A 16,965-nucleotide genomic window follows, 5' to 3' on the forward strand; every position below is an offset into this window, starting at 1 on the left:
CTACACATTATCAAGCATGCTTTATGGGAGACTGCTGTAAATGAAAAAATTTAAAACTAAAGTATTGGTAAAGGGGAGCTCAAATACTTGATCTAATTTTTCATTTAAAAAATCGTAAGTGCAAAGGCAGAAAAATTTGAAGTTACTGATATATGTAATACTAATTATGGTAATTCATAGATTAACCTGTGGAAAGGAAAAGTGACTTCTGGAATATTGATATATCAGAATTATTCACTATGGAATAGTTTTGCTTCAAATTTAAAATACATATATCTCCATGATTTCCATTCTTAGTGTTTTAGGAACTTGTTACAGTGTGCTATCTCCCATTCCTGTTGGCTTTTCTTTGTGGTGTTATCTGTGGCATTCATTCTGAGATCTGCCCATGAAACCTGCCTGCCACTGCTTAGAGGTGCACTTTCTATTTTATGTTCCTTTTTGACTTTGTTATGATAAAAAGAATCTGCCTTACATGTTGAGGTTGGGAAGGCTTCGGGGCATCTTCAAGCTCCTTCTGATTTTTAGTGTTGTTCCACATAATTTGATCCTTCCATGGGGTGAATAATATGATGCCTTTCTAAAGAATCATGTTTTTTACTTCATAGTCAAACAGTTCTGTGTATTAATATTGAACACTTGATGAACATTCTTGTGATCCATCTTAATTAGCTGCCTCTGGGTATGTTCAACTTGTATGTGAAGAAATGGCAGGAACACAGAAAGCATGCTCAAAGGGTGTGGCAATAAAAGGGTATCTGTGTATGTGAGGACTCTGCATCTAGAAGTATTCAAGATAACCATTTGATCCAAATTGCTTGCTATTTTCCTGTAGGAAGACAGAAATGGAAAATTCTTTTGAGCTTTCTGATTAAGACTGAGTGATGATAACACCATTGTGGAATTGTTCACAATTATCTTGATTCAAATATATTAAGAAACATTTTAGGTAGTGGCATCAAAATGCCATTGATTCGCAAGGTGGGTTATTACCTTTGGCTAGTCAAGAATGAATAGATCCCTATTTGAAGACTTGAAGATGCCCATACTCGGCAGCTTTCCAGTGGACTGTGCTGTTCATGTAGTAAATAATCCACCGGAAGGTGCATTTGACGTAAATAGGATGTTTGAAGTCAGTAGACTTGATTTCCAATCTTGGATTCATCTGCACTTACTTAAACTCTGTTTAAATTTATCTCTCTGACTCTCAGTTTGCTTTTCTGTAAAGTGAAATTTGGGGCACTTAGGACAGGAGCATGTGCCAAAGAATTCCATTCCATGGTTCTATGTTGCGCAAAGCATTTTCTGGCATTTTACCCTACACTTCTCCATTTTTATTGGAGTCATTGTGTTCTGTCAGATGATATGCCTTATCTCTGTCACAGTAGGTATGGCCACTGTTAGTTTTCTGCTACATGGAATTATCACAAACTAGTGTCTGAAGACAATGTAAGTTTATTAACTTACAGACGTAGGTGGCAGAAGTCTGACATTGTTCTCATTGGGGAAAATCACATTAGCAGAGCCGTGTTCTTTTCTTCAGCAGAGCAATAAAGAAGGAGAAGCCTTGACTCCTGGCTCCCTTTGTTGATCTTGAAAGCCAGTAGTGCAGCATCTCCCTGACCACCATCACATCTCTCCTTGGCATCAACCAGGGAAGGTTCACTGTTTTCCGTTGCTCATGTGACGAGATGGGATTCACCAAGTTGTCCAGGATAAATAACCTCTCTGTTTTTTTAAGTCCGTTAACCTAAATCCCATCCATAATGCCCATTTTGCCATTGAAGGTAACATTCACTGATTCTAGCAATTTGAACATGGCTACCTTTGGTGACAGGTCATCATTCTGCCTTAGGACATCTGCCTCCCTTTTTCAAGATAAGTAAGGGCTTGGAGATTTTAGAGAGACCAGCAGATTCATGAACAGTCATTTAATAAACAAGGTCAGAGTTGTTTTTAAACACAGCTGACTCCTAATTCTCTACTTTTAGTCACTTTGCTGCATCCAGTTGTGAACTTTCAGCTTATAATTTTACCCATTATAGGGTCCACATTGCATCCAAATTGTTTCCAAGCATTTATGTGTGATGCTTATATAACAGGTTTTCTGTTGGAAAATTTTGATGTTTCAGAGAGTTAAAATGACTGTCCTAATGTAATGAGGAAATGTGTGTCAGTGATCAGATAAGAGTTTTTTTTATGTCAAAGTTATTGCAGCTGTTATTCAAATTCAGCTTGTCTTCTCTCATGGAGACTTAATGAATGAATGGAACAGAAGAGAGATTTAAGTAATAACTATTGAAAATTTTAAAAATGAACTTTCAAAAATGATCTACTTCATGGGCAGCAGTGAAGATTCCATCTGTTAAAAGTGGAGTTGGGTTGTTTCAGAAATTTAAAAGACATTTCCTTTACTTTTTGAAGGGCATGATAGAGATTTTTAATATGTGATGTTTTTGCGAAGGTCCCAATTTTCTTTTGCTGCATTACTATATGTATTCTTGTAGAGTAGATTTTCTAAAATTATACATCCTTCCTAATTTAACACAAAATTACTTCATATCTGCACCTGGCACTTAAATTTTGGTTTAAAAGAAAACTGTAAAATTGTCTGTTATTGGCATATTGCAAATCACCAACTGTGATTCTGCTACTGAAATTCAAGCAGCATTTGTTCATGACACAGTCCAGATTTCATAATCCTTGTGTTTTCTAAAAATGCTGGAGATAATTATTGAAACTAATATACATGTACAAGCTCTTCCATCATGTTTGGCATTTAAAGACTTTTTCTTTGTAATTTTCCTTTTCTATTTTCAGTTTGCAAAAAGGACTTGATTCTTGAGAGAAGATATCATTGTGAAAAGTTAATAACAAACTTGAATTTCATTTGCTTCCAATTATGCACCAAAATGTCAAAACTTAATATCTTCAAAATGCATAGTAAGCCACACACCTTGTGAAAAGTATGATGATATTAAAATTTTGCATAGAAATCATAAAACCTGTTGAAGAGCTTGAAATGAAAATTGTTAGTTTATCTGGATTGCAAAGGTACTTTGGTTATTTTTCTTTCCCAGACTACAAGTTTAAAGTTGAGTGTTACTAGAAAGACAGACAGTCTAGTGGAGAGTCACTAAACTGTATTCTGCAATCTTTTTTATTTTTTATTTTTAGTGTTGATGAACCTTTATTTATTTATTTACTTATTTTTTTATTTATACATGGTGCTGAGAATCAACCCAGTGCCTCGTATGTGCCAGGCAAACACTCTATCATTGAACCTCAACCCCAACCCCCTGTATTCTGTAATCTTGATTCACTGCCCAAGTTTATGAATAAAGTTTTATTTAAACATCTCCACACTCGTTTGTTTGTTGTCTGTGGTTGCTTTCATGTCATCATGGCAAAGTAGAATAGTTCTGACAGAGATGATATGGACCACATGTCTGAAAGTATTTGCTCTCTGCCCCTTTTCAGGAAGTTTGCTGATTCCAGATCTAGTGGAATGTCTGGGCTTGTACTACAGAGAGACAATTGCCAGGCAATGTCACATTGATTTTATTAGTTTATAAGTAAACTGATATATGCATATGAACAGCTGTCCATTTTTTAATACTTGTTTTTAAGTTCTTTATAAACTTTGGAGATTAATGCTCTGTCTGAAGTGTGTGTGGAAAAGATTTTCTTCCACTTTGTAGGCTCTCTTTTCACATTATTGTTTCCTGTGCTGAGAAAAAAACTTTTTAGTTTGAATCTATCCCATTTATTGATTCTTGCTTTTATTTCTTGTGCTATGGGGGTCTTGTTAAGGAAGTCTGGTCTTAAGCCAACATGATGGAGATTTGGGCCTACATTTTCTTCTATTTGGTGAAGGGTCGCAGGTCTAATTCCTAGATCCTTGATCCATTTTGAGTTGAGTTTTGTACAGGGTGAGAGATAGGGGTTTAGTTTCAATTTACTGCATATGGATTTCCAGTTTTCCCAGCACCATTTGTTGAAGAGGCTATCTAATCTACAAAGTTTATGAAGAACTTAAAAAACTTTACACCCAAAATACAAAGAACCCAATCAATAAATGGGCTAAGGAAATGGGCAGACATTTCACAGAAGATACACAGGTAATCAACAAATATGTGAGAAAATGCTCATCATCCCTAGTAAATAGAAAAAAGCAAATTAAAACCACCCTAAGACTTCATCTAACTCCAATTAGAATGACCATTATGAAGAACACAAGCAATAATAAGTGTTGGTGTGGATGTGAGGAAAAAGGCACACTCATACATTGCTGGTGGATTTGCAAATTAGTGCAGCCTCTCTGGAAAGCAGTATGGAGATTCTTCAGCAAGCTTGGAATAGACCCACCATTTGACCCAGCTATCCCACTCCTTGATTTATACCCAAAGGATTTAAAATCAGCATACTACAGTGATGCAGCCACATCAATGTTCATAGCAGCTCAATTCACAATAGCTAGATTATGGAACCAACCTAGATGCCCTTCAGTTGATGAATGGATAAAGAAACTGTGGTATAGATACACAATGGAATATTACTCAGCCATAAAGAAGAGTAAAATTATGGCATTTGCTGGTAAATGGATGAAGTTGGAAAATATCATGCTAAGTGAAATAGGCCAAACCCAAAAAACCAAAGGCTGAATTTTTTCTCTGATAAGTGCGTGACAATATATTATTGAAGGAACTTTGGATGGTATAGAGGAAAATGGTGGGAGGGGTGGGGGACAGAAAGATAGTAGGATGAAACAGTACTACCCTATGTACATGTATGATTACATAAATCGTGTGAATATACATTGTGTACAACCATAGAAATGAAAAGTTGTACCCCATTTGTGTACAATGAATCATAAAAATAAAAATAAATAATTGTTATGGCTCTCTTTTCCCATTTTTGTTGCTTATTATAAGAGTGAGTGGCCATGTATTCATCCTGCTTTGCTTATCCTCTCACTGGATTGTTTAATCAGCTAATTATATATTGTACTGCAGTAGGGTTCTGAACTTCCTTTTTGTCTGTGTGTCTCTATGACATTATACTGACTTTCTTTGTTTCATGAATTGATTAATAATATGTAAGCATTCATGGAAATGTGATTTGTTCAAAATGACAAAATTAAGTAATGAGGATTGTAATTTTAATTACTGTTCATATTCTATAAATTTACTATACTTGAACAGATAGGAGTAGACAGGACTATTGGCATTGAAGAAACTTGGATTCAGGATGGAAGAGGGGGGTTTATTTTGGCTGTCCCCATGGTTTACCTTTCCTTGGAATGCTAAGCTTCTCTGTTACTAGAACCAGGAGTGCAGATGAAAGACCAAGGTGATGGCTATTGTTGATCCTTTTAAAGAAATTCATTATCAGTTTAAGAACTGTTCTTGTAGTAAGATGAAAAAGAATCTATTTTATTTTAATAATTTTTTTGGCCACCAAAATTTTTATTTTAAGAGCAACTTAGATTTATAATTTATACATGATAAAATGTGATTTCCATAATATTTTTAACACTATACCTAACATTTAAAATTTTTATTTTGAAATCTTTTTAAATTTCAGAAAAGTTAGAAATATAGTTACAGAACATTTCCATACATGTTGCTTCATTTATCTCTAAAGTTTTCATCCTATATAATAATCAAAAACAATAAAATAACATTGAGTCAATATTGTCAACTAATCTACAGAGTACATTTAAATAATTTTATTTTTTAAACTGACATCCTTTTTCTATTGCTGGATCCATTTAATGATAGGATTACATTGCATGTATTTCTCATTTTTCCTCTGTCTCCAAATTATGTAATTTCATCATTCTTTGACTTTCATGACCTTTACAACCTGAAAGCATATTATTTATTTTGTGGAATGTCCTTCAATTTTGTTTTGCCTAATGTTTCATGATTAAATTGAAGTTAAACATTTTTGGTACAAATACCAGCTTCAGAAGTCATTATCCTTCCTAGTGCATTTTATCAGATGGCACATGATGTTGACATCTCTTATATCTAGTAAAGTGATGTTTACCATGTTTCTCCATTGCAGAGATTTCCCCCTTTTCAGTTGAAATGTATCTGATGGGGAGACATTTTGAGATATACAAATATCCTGTTTCTCATCATTTTCTTACCCATTACGTTTAGCATCCATTGGTAGATCTTACCTAAAACAATTATTGCTACGGAAATTGCCCAATGACGACTTCTGTTTCCATTATTCCATTATCCTTATTATTTGGAACATTATATAGAGATCATCTGTTCATTCTCTACCATTTATTTCTTTATTTCTTAAATCATTATGGAATGGTGCATATTTAGTTTATTCTTTGGATTATTCATCAATGTTAGCATAGGTACTTTTTATAAGTTGTCTCAGCTTTGGTCACCTTTAGGTTGGCACCTGTTTCCTTTTTTGTGTCTCCATCACTTTGAATACTTCTTTACTCAGTATCACAGGGTGTTCCAGCTCATTGTGTGTTATCCTTGTCCTCAGTCAATAAAATCAACCTTTTTTCCAGGATGCCCTGGTTAATTTATTGGAGAATGGTATTAGATACCAACAACTGGGTATCTTCATTGGTACTGTGAAGTAATTGTTTCAAGGACTCCTGAGTGAACAGTCAGGAACTATGTGTTTGTATACTCAGATGTGCATTTTTATTTGCCTATACTTAGCTGTTCCCACCTCTCATTGTGACATCTCAGTCAACGATGGAGTACATGGATGATGGTGGTTTTGTTAGATTACAGTGGAACTGAAAATTGTCTCTTACCTGTTGATGTTCTAGCATAAGATATTATTCACATTTGTGATGATGCTTATGTAAACAATCCCCCTGTGCTGCCTGTTATGTAAAAGTATAGTGTATACAATTATGTATAGTATGTGATACTTGATAGTAAGCAACTTATTTACTGGCTTATGTATGATTCTTATCTTTCGAGTATACTACTTATTACATATAAGGATTCTTGTACAGCATATGCCTTGTAGCAGTAGCCTTTATTTCTAGTGTTTACCATCTCTCTTGATAGCATCAGAAACCATGTGGATAGATTGATAGATTGGTCTATATCCTAGGCTGTGTAAGTACATTCCAGGATGTTTTCTTTTAAATATTTTTTTAGTCGTAGATGGACACAATACCTTCATTTTAATTATTTTTATGTGGTGCTGAGGATTAAACCCAGTGCCTCACACTTGTTAGGCAAGTGATCTACCACTGAGCTATAACCCCAACCCTGCCCTTCCAGTATGTTTGTGCAATGACAGTCATCAGTGATGCATTTCTTGGAATGGGTCCTGTTGTAAGTGACACATGATTGCACCTATTTATAAAAAAAAAACCATGAGTTTGAGCTGGACATGGTAGTGTACACCTGTAATTCTAACTACTTAGAAGACTGAAGCAGGAGGATCACAAATTTGAGGCCAGTCTAGATAACTTAATTAAACCCTGAAACCCTGTCTCAAAACAAATTAAAAAAAAAAAAAAAGGGAACTGAGAATGGAGTTCAGTGGCCTAGCGTGCGCAAGGTTCTGAGTTCAATCCCCATACTACCAAGACAAGAAAAGAAACAGCCCCCCTCCCCACCTCCAGGGACCTCTGATTCCAAACTGATACCAAGGAGTTAACTTTTCCTTATTTGTAACTTTGGTTTTATGAAAATGTTGGTTTTTGTTTTCCAAAATATTTTCATGTTTTTGTTCATTCCTGGTAGGTGTGTTTGTGTACGGTAGAGAAATAGCTAAACCATATACCCTTGTCAGAAGCAAATTTACTAACTAGAGTATAGTATTTGTGTGACAGTTCTTTATGTCTTAAACTTTACATTAAACAATGGAAAGAGTTTTCCTATATTTAGTTGGTTCTTTTGTTTCCCATCCCATTTTATGTATGTTCATTTGTACATAACTGGTTTCATTTGTTTGTGAGACATTTTTGATTCCCAGTGCCACTCACCTTACATTGACATCCTGGTTTGTTTTAAATCTTTATTTCTGTTTTAATTAATTGAATCTTTATTATGGTTCTGAGATTCAGAAGTATATGGAAAAAAAAAAAAGACTTGGAAAAATGGTACTTCCTCATTACTGCCACTGCCCATTTCCATTTCCTTTTTCATTCCACCCTATTCCAATTTACTACTTGTAGGTAACTCATTTTATTAATGTCTCTTTTATCCTGCCTGATTTTTTTATTGTAGAAATGAGCAGACATTTATAGTTTTTTTAAATTCCCTTCTTCCTATGTATATACATTTATATGTATGTGTACACACATATACACAAATTTTCCTTTCCACTTAATAGTATAAGCTATGTTTAAAAAAAAAGAGAGATTAAATACACCCAAGTTAAGACTCTTTGATACCAATCTTTTTTCATATATTTGACCCATTGAATTTTAGATATGAAATATACAAATTAGAATTGTAGAAGTAAAGCCTCAAACTTAAGAAAAACCCCATTTCTGAGGGGTTTTGCATCTGAAACTTAACATCCCTGGGTGCATTAATGTCAGTATTTTTCCACTGTGAATTTAGGTTAAAATAGTTTAACATTTTGGTAGTAATTATTTGTCTTTATTTATATGTGCAAATTTGCCTTTCATTTCTAGCTGGTAGCGGTGTTTGATGAACAAGATCCGCATCATGGAGGCGATGGTACCAGTGCCAGTTCCACAGGTACCCAGAGTCCAGAGGTGTTTGGTAGTGAGCTTGGTACCAACAGTGTTTCAGCCTTTCAGCCTTACCAAGCAACAAGTGAAATTGAGGTTACACCTTCAGTCCTCCGGGCAAGTAAGTGAAAGCTCTTTGTTCTCTGCACATTTCATCTTAATTTACAGGGACGCCAACTTTCGTTATCCATCCATGCTCCTGTGAATGGAATTCATTATCTGTTTTTATCAAAAGTTGATTAAGTTTAGAACCTGGGTCAATGTCTTTTGCAAGAGAAGCAAGCAACCCTTTACATTTTAATAGACCAGGATTACTTTACTTTAGACTAGTACACTTTTAATTGCTCACATGAAGTAAAAAAAAAAAAAAAAAAAAGATAATGGTGGTAGTTAACTTACCTGGATTTTTCTTTCTATATATATTTCATATGAATGCCAGTACGGATAAAAGTCATCAAAGGGCTTTTCACTGAAATAAAGCATAGTACCGTTGATTCACAATCAACTCCGTTACATTTCTTACTTGTGATACTTGAACTTTATGTAACAAACTGGGAAAGAAGAGACCAAAGTTATCTTCAGAGGTCTGGAACTTAGAATTTCTAGAGAAATTCTACAATTGGAGCACACCTCAAAGAGAGGAAAGTTAGGGACCAAGAGAACCTGTGTTATGAATCCTGTGACCTAGAGTATTCCAGTTCCGGACATTTATTTGAAAAGTTCTGTTAAGCATTTCTAGAAGGTATACTCAGGAGAGTGAGAGCCTTTTGCTAGAAATAGTATTCCATGTTTGAAATTGTAAAATCTTATAGTTGAGGAGTTGTTAAGTATAGAAAGGCCCATTTCAAGACATTTATAATTTTAAAGCCCATTTATCTTTTCGGTACCTCTATTTTTAAACACTTCAGTTTTTAAAGTAGAACATTTTGGTCTTGTGTGGGTTTACTGACTGATAGTCTTCAGTGGATCTTCTTCTAGATGAATTATATATATATGTATATATGCACACACACTTATATATAAGATAGCATATAGAATATAGGTAAATAATACTTAGGATACTTGGTTTATTCTCCTAAATTTCAACCGAATTTTCACTTTTTGCTTTGGTGTCAGACTATAGCATTTTAGCAATTTACTTCTAAAATGTTTGTAAACTACTTTTGCTGCCACTGTTCCTTAAAGGTATATGTGAGAATTTGGAGTGTAACTCAGTAGTAGAGTGTGTGCCTAGCATAAACTAGTCCCTGAGGTTCAATACTTAGTACTGAAAAAAAAGCCCATATAAGGATAATAGGAGTATCAACTTAACAATTAACATATCTGATAGTCCATCAAAAACTACAGTAAAAATATACCTTGAATTCCCTAAAAAGAAATAGAGATCTAGAAGGCATATTGCAAGATGAGGGATCTAAATGATATACCATGGGACTCTGTCTGGATGCAGATCCATGTTAACCACTTCCTATAACTGCTTTGTATTTTCTGTATCAGATTAGACCCAGGCATAATTAAAAATGTTTGTAAGGCAACTCGAAGTAGAATAGCTATTGTTAGTTAAGTTGTTTTAACTTTCCTTTCTTCTTTCCTTCTCTTCTCAACTTCCTTCCCATTCTTTTTTCCTTCTCTTCTTCCTTCTTTCTTGTAGTGGTTCTTCTTGTCCCTCCCCCCCCCCCCCCCCCCCCTTTGCCTAGGCTGGTCTCAAACTCAGTGGTTTGAGGTTTCCTCCTTCCTCATCCTCCTGAGTAGCTTGGGATTACAGGTGTACACCACCACACCCATCTTGAATATTTTTTTTTATATGCAGGAGATTTAGGTTTGTTGGTGCACATGTATAAGCAAGTATGTTTTTAACTTCTTTTATGAAAATAACATTTGATTACTCCAAGGATATATACTTAAAAAGATGTCTTATGTTGGATTTACTTCAGGCATGGTATCCAAGGTGATGTGAGGTGATTCACAGGCTACCCTAGTTGTTTTTTTTTTTTTTTTTTTTAAATTAGGAATTAGCTCACTGAGCCCATAATTAAGTGGATATCTGCTTGGAATGAACTTTTGTATAAAAAAGTAGATTTCCTAAATGTGATTAAAAATTTTTTTTTTCATTAAATAATAGTACCAGCATTTAGGTACCTGAACTTTAGAAAACAGTGTCTTAATTTAAGCAATTATACCTTAATATAAATATAATCACATACAGAACTTTTTGTTGGGTTATTTTTGTAGTTTTGTATTTATGTGTTTTCTAAAGCACATATACCTTTTATTTAGCTGCGCTGTAAAAAAAAATGTTGGCAGAATGCTAAATTTATGTTCATCTTAAGAATGTGAATGGTGTACCTTCTATCAACTTTTATCTTTTGTCTTCTGTGAACTCACCAAAATTTCTCACATTAAAACACCTGCACTTGGCTGGTCCTGTGTGTTAAAATTTAAATGCTGTTTTCAACTGAAATATCTCTTTTATCTTGTTTTTACTGAGAAAAGGAAGTTATATTTCAAGCATATGTGTTGTTCCAGCCATCAGTGGGAGAATATGCAGATCTATTTTCAGGCTCTGATTTTTGTATGTTAAGGTTTTTTAAATTTTATGGCCTTGGCTGGCATTGGGTAAATACATGTTAAGCATCTACTGTATACAAGGCTCATGACTATGTAAAAGTTACCTGTCACACTTGTCATCTATCTATTAAGATGATTTCTCGTACCATATTATTGAGGTTCAAACAGGAAACATGATTTTGTCTGTGCTTGCGAGGCATTGTGTTGTGTTGAAAGTGTCTAGAGTTGAGTTAATGAAGCTTAGTGTTTTTCCATCAGTGAAATATGTAGGGTTCCTTATTTACGGATTTGAAAATAAAGAAGTCAGCAATAGTTGCAATTTGTTTGATTTAGGAATAATCAACTCTCACTGGGGGCATGATTAATAATGGCTTTCAGATAAACTGACTCCTAATTTTTGCCTTGAAGAAAGTGATAACTTTTTTGTGTTATCCAATGAGTGAATTCAGTCATGGGTGCGCCCCCCCCCCCCCCGCCCCACCATAGAGAATCAATGGATGCTGCAGAGGGTGTATAGAGTATAATTCTCCCCCATAAAATAATGAAGATTAAGTTTGGGTAATAAGTTTATTAAATAAGATTCTTATGTCTGTTTTCTTTGAAGTTACCATTAATTTGGCCTTGAGTTTTTTTTTCTGTATACATGAAAAGATTTCTGATTTAGTTAACTCAGTGATTCTCAACTGGGAGCAGCTTTTGAAATGCCAAGGAATATTCGAGAGTATTCAGAGATAATTTTTGGTTTCACTCTTGGTTGGATGTGGAGGATGCTGCTGTCAGCTAGTGGAGGACAAGAGTGCTGCTAAACATCCTATGGACCCAGAACAATGTCCATACAAAAAATTTGTCCAACCTAAATGTCTGTATAGCCAAAGCTTAGAAACCGTGATATAAATGTATTGTCTTAATAACCAAAGTTGCAGTTACCTGAAATTTTATTGTAAAATTTTATTGAATTCAGTATATTGAACACTATTCTGGAAAGCACTCTATAATTAAAGAACAATGATATGATTTTTAGACAATATCTATATTGCTGTTAGTGGATAACTAACAGACAATTTAAAAAATGGCCTATCATGGTATTATACACAAATTTTAGTATATATGTGATTATCAGAACAAAAATATAAATTTCCTAAATAGAAAAAAATTGTAATTTAGCAAATGAGAAAAACAAGCCACATAGAAAAGACTGTTGACGGAACACCTCAAGCAGGGTCGGAAAGAAGGTGGCCACAGTTTGTTGTGACCTTGGAATGTTTCTTAGTGTTCCTGTCTGTCACCTGCCACCTTTCTTCCTGTGGTTCCCACCATGCCAATGTAACAGCATCTGACCTATCTCTGCAAGCTCTTGAGTCCTGCCTAGATATTTTAAAATGTTTGTATGAGTTGAAAAATGCAGTCAGTGGTCTCTCCAAGATGATTCACATGCCAGATGCAGACTTGGATGTGACAAACATAATGCATGCTGGTGAGTCCATTACTTTAATGACCAATGCATTGGACTTGAATTCAGTGTTTGGAAAGGACTATGGGGCACTGAAAGACATCGTGATCAATGGGAACTCTGCCTCCCCTCCTCTCTCCCTACTCCTGCTGCACAGGCTGCTCTGTGAGAGCTACCGGGTGCTATCCACAGTGTGCACACATATTAATTAAGAGCATGCCCAAGAACCTTCTCAAGTGCTTTGTGGAACAGACTAGGAAACAGCATTGTCATGAGTATCAGCTGGGCTTCACTTTAATTTGGAAGGTTGTGCCCAAGACTCAAATGACGTTCAGTGTCCACACCATGTGCCCCATGGAAGGAGAAGGGAACATTGCACGTTTCTTGTTCTCTCTGTTTGACCAGAAGCATAATGCTGTCAACTCAGCCCTCATAGGTAGCTGGGTAGATATAGCTATTTTTCAACTGAAAGAGGGGAGCAGTGAAGAAAAAGCAGTAGTTTTCTGCTCCATGAATTCTGCTTTAGGGAAGATCCTGTGGCTGGTTGGGAACAAACTCACCATGGTAGATGTCCTGCTCTGGCCTGTGCTTCAGCAGACTGGAGGCTGCAGTGCGGCAACACCAGCCAACGGGCAGTGGTGGCTGAGATCATGTGAAAACCTGGCACCTTCAACGCTGCTGTCAAGTTCCTTAAGTGAATTCCAGCAACTGGTTTTAAAGGGTTTTGATTTTAAGAATGGGGCTGCTTCATGCCTATTGTCAATAAGTGGACTTGTACTGGAATCAAAGTCTTTTTAATTTAGTTCAGTTGCCAAATATTAACAAAAGTTTCATATAACTTATAAAAAGAAAGACTGTTGATACAAAAACTATCTATGGCCCAAAGTACCTGAAAGCCAAGCTGCTGTGGAGCCTGAGACCGGAGGATCCTGAGTTCAAGGCCAACTTCTGCAACCATAAAAAGGGGCTGGAAATGTAGATCAGTGGTAAAACCCCCGGGTTCAATCCCTAAGGGTACTTAGGATTCAATGAAGTTGAGTAAAAGATACATACATTTGGGCAAAGGAGAAAATAGGATGGAGGAGAGGAAATGCAAGCTAGACTCACACTACCTTGTTTTATACTTTTGATTTTGAAATCATATTTTATCTAACACAGTTATAAATCAATCACATTTTAAGTTTTAAATCAAAAGTTAATGATTCGTGGGCTGGGGAGATAGCTCAGCTGGTAGAGTGCTTGCCTCATAATCACAAGGCCCTGAGTTCGATCCCCAGTACCGCAAAAAAAAAAAAAAGTTAATGATTCGTATTAATGATTCATAATAATATTTTAATAAGGAATAATTCTTAAAATAAGAAACATGTGAAACACCCCAACATAAATATGTATCCAGTTGGTGACCCAAGCATACCAGGAGTAACTATTTTGAATCACTTTACAATATAGTAATTTGCACAAAGAAGATGTATCCAAAGTGAGAGGGCTGTGAAGAACTACCAAACAGGAACTCTAAAACTGGTTGTTGTTGATAATGTAGACATTGTTAATTAGATTAATAGGTGGATATTATAGGATAAAATAAATGAGGAGTTAGTATAGGTTGAGTATCCTTATCTGAAATGCTTTGAGATCAGAAGTGTTTTGCATTTGGATTTTTTTTATTTTGAAATATTGCATGTACATAATGAGATACTTTAAGGATGTTACCTGAGTCCAAACATGAAATTGTTTATTTTGCATATACACCTTTGTACATAGGCTGAAGAAAATTTTATACAATATTTTTTAGTGTACCTTTATGTTGACTAGGGCCCATCACATGAGGTCAAGTATGAAATTGTACTCAGTTGGCATCATGTTGGCATTGAAAAATTTTCAGATTTTGAAGCATTTTGGATTTTCAGGTTAGGATTCTTAACTTGTATTCTAATTCTGTCATTCCTGATAATGTGTACACAAAATTCTCAGTATAGAAGAAAAGGAGTGTAGATAAAAGAGGAGAATGAACAAAAATACAGTAGTCCTCAGTTTGGATAGGACATTGTAATAAATTTATGATATGTTTTATTTTTTAAAACAAGGAAGGTGAAGGACCATTTTTGGCATATGTTCACTGAAACATTCTAGAATTGAAGATCAGCCCAGTACCTAAGCCTTTTTCATTTTCTTTCTTTGCTCTGGAAGTAGCATTTCCCATTTGCAGAGATCAGAGCTCTTTGGAGAAGTGGCTGAATTTAGGTCTGAACAGAAAAGGGTTTAAGATAATATGAGGTAATTCCATCATATCAGAAAGCAAGGAAGTTCTGGAATATTACTGGGGTTGTCTCTGAGGACCAACTTTAAGCCTGCTGGCCAAAGATGTTACAATTAGAACATTAATAAGGATAGTATCAGCAATAAATTCATGAATTTATAATGTTGATAAATATGCAAGCAAGCTAGGTAAAGCATGCTAGTGAATCAACTTTTTTAGAAAACAGATAAAGGAATCAGCTATCTCTTTGGCATTTCCCATGTGAGTGGAATCACTGAATAATGAAATAGTATCTAAGAAGGAAGTTTGTTTTTATATGAATTTTCCAGGTAATACATGAAGAAATAATGATAAAATTTGAATATTACTATTTTGCAACTGCTGATGAAATCATGGCTCTAGGTATTGATGTTTTCTGGGGTCTGAATGTGTCTCCCCAATATTGGAAACTTAATCACCAATGCAACAGGGTTAGCAGGTGGGACCTAATGGGAGGTCTTTAAATCAGATGGGCTCTGAACTCATAAATGGTTTCTTGTCAATATAAAAAGGACTTGAAGGAGTGAGATCTGTCTTGTTACTCTGCTAAATGAGGATATGACCTGTCTTCTCTTATTCTTCTCCCTTCTACCATGTGAGGAGGACATGGTAAGAAGACCATCAGAAGCTGTTATCTAGACCTTGAACTTCCCAGCTTCCAAACCTGAGAGGAAAATTTCTGTTCTTTATAAGCTAACAAGTCCTCAGGTATTGCTGTGACACTTCTCAAGCACTGCTACCATTAAAAAAGCAAACAAACAAACTATAAGGAGACAGTCAGTCTCGCATGCCTCCTGATTGAAGAACACAACACCTCCTATGTAGTAGTCCTGACAAAGAAATTAATCATGGATCTGATCAAATAGCTAGATGCAACTGCCAATTTACAGGAAATACAGAGCCCTGAGAAGCATGTTAACACCACGGGGATGTAGCCAGCCACATCCAGACTGTGAGAAACCATTTGTGACAAATGACTCAGGTTCTTCAATAAATCAACGGTGAAGGGGAAAGAGAGTGGGAACTTATAAATATATAGGGACTTTAAAGAGACATAACATATAATCATAATATGTGGGTCTTATTTAAATCCTGATTAAAATGAAACAAAAAAATTGGCATTTATGTGCTAATTAGTTGAACACTAATTTGGTATTTGTTATTAAGGACTTATTATTTATTTGAGTGTAATAATGTTCCTGGAATTGTTTTTAAAAAACTTTATCTTTTAGTAATACTGAGCTATTTATGGTTGAAACAACATATCTGGAATTTTCTTCATAAAGACGGTCTAGGTATGTAATGAATGGATTACATTTAATTAGTATACCATTCTGTCTACTTTTCTATGTGTTAAAATCATTCTTTATATAGGTATTTTTTTAAGGACACACAGTTTTTGTAATATTTTGAAAGTTTAGTTCTTACTTTTCCTCTTTAAACTTTTCTTCCCCCTTTCTCTATAACCCCAAATTTTAACCCAATATATCTTCAGGCTTGAATATCTTTTATTGATGATCTTTTCATATTCCTCTTCAAAAAATTAAAATTTAGTTGAAATTTTATGTTAAATTGAATATAATATGTAGTTATAATTACTAGTATATGATCAAATATCAGCATACAAATATGCAATAAATTTTGCCTTTTTAATGTGTAAATAAATGAAGACCATCCAAATGAGACCATGTAAAGACTTTGTACTGAGAAAGGAAGCCAGATACCACAACTTGTATTTGCCAGGGGATTGCAGGCATAAGATAAATGGGGAGGCTTTGGAATGGGAAAAAAGCAAAAGGTCCGCTGATTAGAAACTGTGGGTTAACTGTAGGTGGGCAAATCAGACGATGGGCACAGTGTGTGATTGGTTAGCCATATCTGGCTTTTTCATATGTTTGCTGGGAGCAGTGTCAAAAATTAGGTAGTAAATGGAGTGTTAGC

At 35.0% G+C, this 16,965-nt stretch overlaps 2 protein-coding genes across 22 annotated transcripts in view; both read left to right on the top strand.

Annotated features, from left to right (window-relative positions):
- Pard3 (par-3 family cell polarity regulator) overlaps positions 1 to 16,965 on the top strand; it is a 649,712-nt gene that overhangs the window by 257,823 nt on the left and 374,924 nt on the right. For all 21 annotated transcript variants that reach the window (XM_047521509.1, XM_047521522.1, XM_047521510.1 and 18 more), the window contains one exon: positions 8,651 to 8,831. In XM_047521509.1, the coding sequence (XP_047377465.1) occupies positions 8,651 to 8,831 (181 nt within the window). The remainder of the gene's footprint in view (positions 1 to 8,650; positions 8,832 to 16,965) is intronic.
- Positions 12,608 to 13,526, top strand: LOC124961874 (aminoacyl tRNA synthase complex-interacting multifunctional protein 2-like). The gene is given in 2 exon segments (XM_047520930.1): positions 12,608 to 12,930; positions 12,932 to 13,526. Coding segments are annotated over 2 exon segments (825 nt in total). The 5' UTR covers positions 12,608 to 12,700.

This window comes from Sciurus carolinensis, chromosome 12, assembly GCF_902686445.1.
Source record: "Sciurus carolinensis chromosome 12, mSciCar1.2, whole genome shotgun sequence".
Classification (NCBI taxonomy): domain Eukaryota; kingdom Metazoa; phylum Chordata; class Mammalia; order Rodentia; family Sciuridae; genus Sciurus; species Sciurus carolinensis.